General features: G+C 63.0%; 1 protein-coding gene across 3 annotated transcripts in view; it reads right to left on the bottom strand.

Annotated features, from left to right (window-relative positions):
* PTBP1 (polypyrimidine tract binding protein 1) overlaps positions 1-3,336 on the bottom strand; it is a 10,760-nt gene extending 7,424 nt beyond the window's left edge. For all 3 annotated transcript variants that reach the window (XM_052644160.1, XM_052644161.1, XM_052644162.1), the window contains exons 1-2: positions 3,230-3,336; positions 963-993 (exon numbers count right to left, since the gene is read on the bottom strand). In XM_052644160.1, coding sequence (XP_052500120.1) covers positions 963-993; positions 3,230-3,237 — 39 coding nt within the window. In that variant the 5' untranslated portion in view covers positions 3,238-3,336. The remainder of the gene's footprint in view (positions 1-962; positions 994-3,229) is intronic.
* Positions 3,337-4,174: the final 838 nt, after the last annotated feature.

Genomic DNA, 4,174 nt, shown 5'->3' with positions numbered 1-4,174 from the left:
GGAAGTGCAGGTAGTGGCCAGCGGCTCAGCAGGGACTGCCCACTGGGGTGCAGAGAGTGCACATGTACAGAACCCTTGGGGGACAAAGGCCAAGCCAAGCTGCACTAGAGCCCCTACTCTAAAATCAACTCAGCACCACCAGGAAGCCCCTGAAGTGTGCCTGGAGCCAGGGACAGCAGCAGCTAAACACCACTAACACCCCAACACCTGTCACTCGGGGCATGGCTCGTGCTTATGCTGAGAGGGGGAACTCAGGATGCCCTCCCAGAGGCACCCACGCTGGTGCACCCTCAGCCTCTGGAAGAAGGCTGGCTGGATGGGCCCCCAGAGAAACAGGGGGGTGGGGGTGTCACCGTGCCAGTTACAAGCGCACCTGGATGAGATCCCCCTCTCTCCCTCCTCTCACCACCAAACAAACAGGTTTTATCTGCAGGAAGATCAGAAAGGCTTGCCTGTGAAGAGTCCACCTGGGAAAACCGAAACCAGCCCAGGCCCTGCAGCCAGAAACTAGCTGCCGCCTGCTCCCAGGGATAATGGACTACCCGCAGGGCTGAGGTGGACACCGGGTCTCTGTCAGCGAGGCCCCCTTCTCAGAGCAAAAGTGAGTTCAACGACGTCCTCAGAAGCAACCTCCATCCACCCCAGAGTCCCCAGGATCCTCCTGACCCATGCCCACCCCTTAAACGGCCTGGGGAAGAAACTTCTACTTTTTCCACTTGAAACTGTCAAGAGTCCCAGCAGCCCACAGGCATCCCACCTCCAACCAAGTGCAGTTCTGGACTTCAGGGCAAAGGTCCTGAAGTCAGGGCAGGACCCCCTCACCTAAGAGGAGCCACCCACCCTGCACTCCTACTACAAAGCAGGCTGTGGCACACCGCCCCCCCACCCCCAGCCTGGCAATGGGAGCACACAGGCCGCAGAGTGAACGGGCGGAAGGAAAAAGCGATGTCCCCGGTGCCTACCTTTGTACCAACTGCTATGTCTGGGACGATGCTGCAGAAAGAGAGAAAAGGAGACATCAGCAAGGAGCACCCACCACATGCCAGCAGCATGGGCTCAAAGGGCGGCACGAGCCCCTGCTCCAGGACTTCAGCACTGAGGAGGCTTGGGGAAGGGAAGGGAGGTGTCCTCTCTCTAATCGCCACTTGAAAAGGAGCCATCATTGTCCTCTGGCTCTTTTCCCCTCCCTCCCTCCCGGCAAGACCCCGGCCCCGCCTCCGATGCATCCAAAGACAAAGACACCCCCTCCGCAGGCCCTCCGAAGCACACTAGATGCTGAGTAAGACTGAAATGCTGCTGCTTGCTTTCTAGAAACGAGCAGTGCTTGGGAGAGGTTTCCAGCAAAAGGCAGGCTGGTGAAAAGGCAACTCAGGGGCCCAAGGTTAGAGCTGCCACCCCAGGGGACTGAGAAGGGGTCGAGCCAGTGGAAAGGATCAGATAAAATGAACACCAGTTACTCATCAACCACGGTCCATGTGACCTGCTAGGGAAGGCAGTGTGTGTGTGACTGCCCCAGGCTCCAGGGTCCTGCAGGCCAAGCCCCCGGGACAGTAGAGCCCTTGGAGGGTGCCACCTAAAGACTCAGGAAGGGTCTGCTCAAGAGAACTTGGCCAGCTACACCCCACCAGGTCACCTGGCCACCAGCCTGCCATCACAGGAGACCAGAGCCTCCCGTGATGTTACATGTCCCTTGGCCAAGGCCCTGGCGGACAGAGGCCCTGGGGCCACTGCCTGCAGCATCGGGCTCATGGTTCACCACAACCTGAGATCCGACCCTCCCACAGCCTCACCAGCCTGTGCCATGGGACTGCCACTTCTTCCCCACAAAAACCTTAAGGGCTAATGTCAACGATTTTTAAAAATCTTACTGAGCCAAGAAACAACTTCCCAGAAAAACAAAGAATGAAAAGCACGCAGTTTCCCAACTGCTAACCCAGGACGGCTGGCGGCTTCCTACTCAGGGAGGACCGCAGACGCAGGAAGTGTTTCACAGAAGATGGCCTTTCTGCAAAAGGTCCCCCGACTTTCAAAAAGGCAGGCCAAACTGCAGCTGCACCAGCAGGCCAGGCCCGGCTGCTTAGGCAACCACCCAACCGACCAGAGGCCGCAGACGCGCCCCAAACTATGTCTCCGTGACGAGGAATGGAAACTCCGAAATTTGACCAAGGGGCCAGGATACCTCTTCCCACCGGGCTCGACCGGCGGGCTTCCCGGCTCCCGGGTCAGGATGGGGCTTCTCTGGGAAGGTACGTCCCAGCCTAAGCGTACAACAGACCACGAGATCAAGTTCCTCTTGTTGCAGCAATTTTTCTAAAAGGCTAACCTTAATTCAGCCTGCAACCTATCATTTCAAACCCGAGGCACCGAAGGCACGTGACCCTCCGGGCACTGGTAATCGCCCGCCCCGCCCGGTAGGGCCGACAGAGGAAGGAGGGCTGGCCCAAAGCTCCCCATCACAAGACATCCGCAACTGCTCCCAGACACTTCCCGCGGGGCCCAGACCCGAGAACGTAGCTCCACCGGGTTCTACTAGCTTCCCAAGGCGGAGCTCCGCCGCCGCGCTGCCTGCACCGACACCTCCGCACGCGGGGAGCGGGCTCAGGTCCGGAGCCGCCCCGCCCCCAAGGCGCCCGGGGCACCACCCCGGGACGCCGGGCGGGAACAAAGGGGGCGGCGGAGGGCCCGCGCCCTTCCGGGCGGGAGGGCGGCGTCTCCAGCCGCGCCCGGGCCCGCGGCGGGCGGGGGAAGCCAGAGTAGAGTCCGCGCGGCGGGAAAGGCCGCGCACGCGCGACAGAGCTGCCGAGAGCGCGCGGAGCCGCGCACGCGCGCGGCGGGCCTCAGGGGTCGCGCGGAGTCTGTACGGGACGCCAGAAGTGCCACACGGAGGGCCGAAGGCGGCGCGTGCGTTTGGGGCCCAGACGGGAAGCGGGAAGGGCGGCGCAGCCGCCGCGTGCTCTCGGGACGGGCCGCGTGGGCACCGGAAGCGGACAAGGCTCGGCCCGGCCGCCCCCACCCCCCGATCCCTACAGCCTCTCGCCCGGCTACCCCTCCCGGGCCGCAACCGCGCCAGGATTGGGGGGAAGGGAGAGAAACCCCGGCGGCGCCCGAGGGCCTGGAGTGGAGGCGGAGCGGCGCCCCGAATGTACCGCCCCGAAGAGGCCGGGGCGGCGGCGAGGCAAAGGCCGGATCGCGATATAGGCGCCGGGGAGCGCGAACTAGCACTACTCACCCGTCCATTGCACACACAGGAGACCCGCGGGGGACGGAGTGGAGGCGCCGGAATAGCAGGAACCGACCCAACGGCTCCGAGTTATAGACTCACAAAATGGCGGAGACGCCCGAACACGTCCCCCGCGCGCTCTGCCCATTGGCTCCCGCCGCGCAGATGGGCGGGGCGAGCCCCGTCGGACCCCGCCAGCGCCTCCCAATGGCTAGGAGGTCGCTCGAGTAGTGGGCCCAAGAACAGTGGCAAGCGGGCATTGGATAAGGCGGCCGACCGTCAGAGCTCGAGGCGGAAACGGCCCGTTGAGTCGGAGGAGGTGCGAAGAGGTGAGACCATGTGATGGCACCAGAGCCAGTTAGCGGAGCTGACCTCATTTGTGGGGCTTTGCGGGAGAAGCCATTTTGGGAGTGGGTACGTGGCGGATCAGGCGGTGGGAAGCGTGCTTTCCCCAGCCTCCCGCCATCTTGCAAACGGGCAGAGACCACCTCGACCTCGGGCGTGATGTCAAAGGGAGGCTCACTGCCATCTTGAAGTCGGGCAGGAAACCTACAGGGCTCCATCTTGTTTATGGGCACCTGGCCGAAGTCCCTTTCGAATTCAGACGTTAGTCAGGTTAGCGAGCGGAGCAATGGCAGCGGCTTAAGGCGTTCTGGAGATGCCGGGGCTCTTTCCACTGCTGGCCACAAAGCCTGCGGCACGACGAGGCCACGGGTGGCCTCTGTCTTTTGTCCGCCCCAGAGCAGCGAACCCTGACCACGATCCCCTCGCGTGACTGCAAGGGTGGGGAAACTGAGGTCCGGGGCGCACGGCGAACCCCTCCCTGACTGTCTATAATGGAGGGAAACGACGCCCGGGGTGCAGGGTGGGCCCGGCCTGCCTGTTGCAATGGGGAGAAACTGAAGCCCTGGGGTGCAGGGTGGCCGCTACCCACCCGCCCAGCACCCAGGGGAC

The sequence above is a fragment of the Budorcas taxicolor genome, chromosome 7 (genome assembly GCF_023091745.1).
Source record: "Budorcas taxicolor isolate Tak-1 chromosome 7, Takin1.1, whole genome shotgun sequence".
Taxonomy (NCBI): Eukaryota; Metazoa; Chordata; class Mammalia; order Artiodactyla; family Bovidae; genus Budorcas; species Budorcas taxicolor.
The sequence above is the reverse complement of the archived record's forward strand: the minus strand, read 5'-3'. Positions and strand labels throughout refer to the sequence as shown.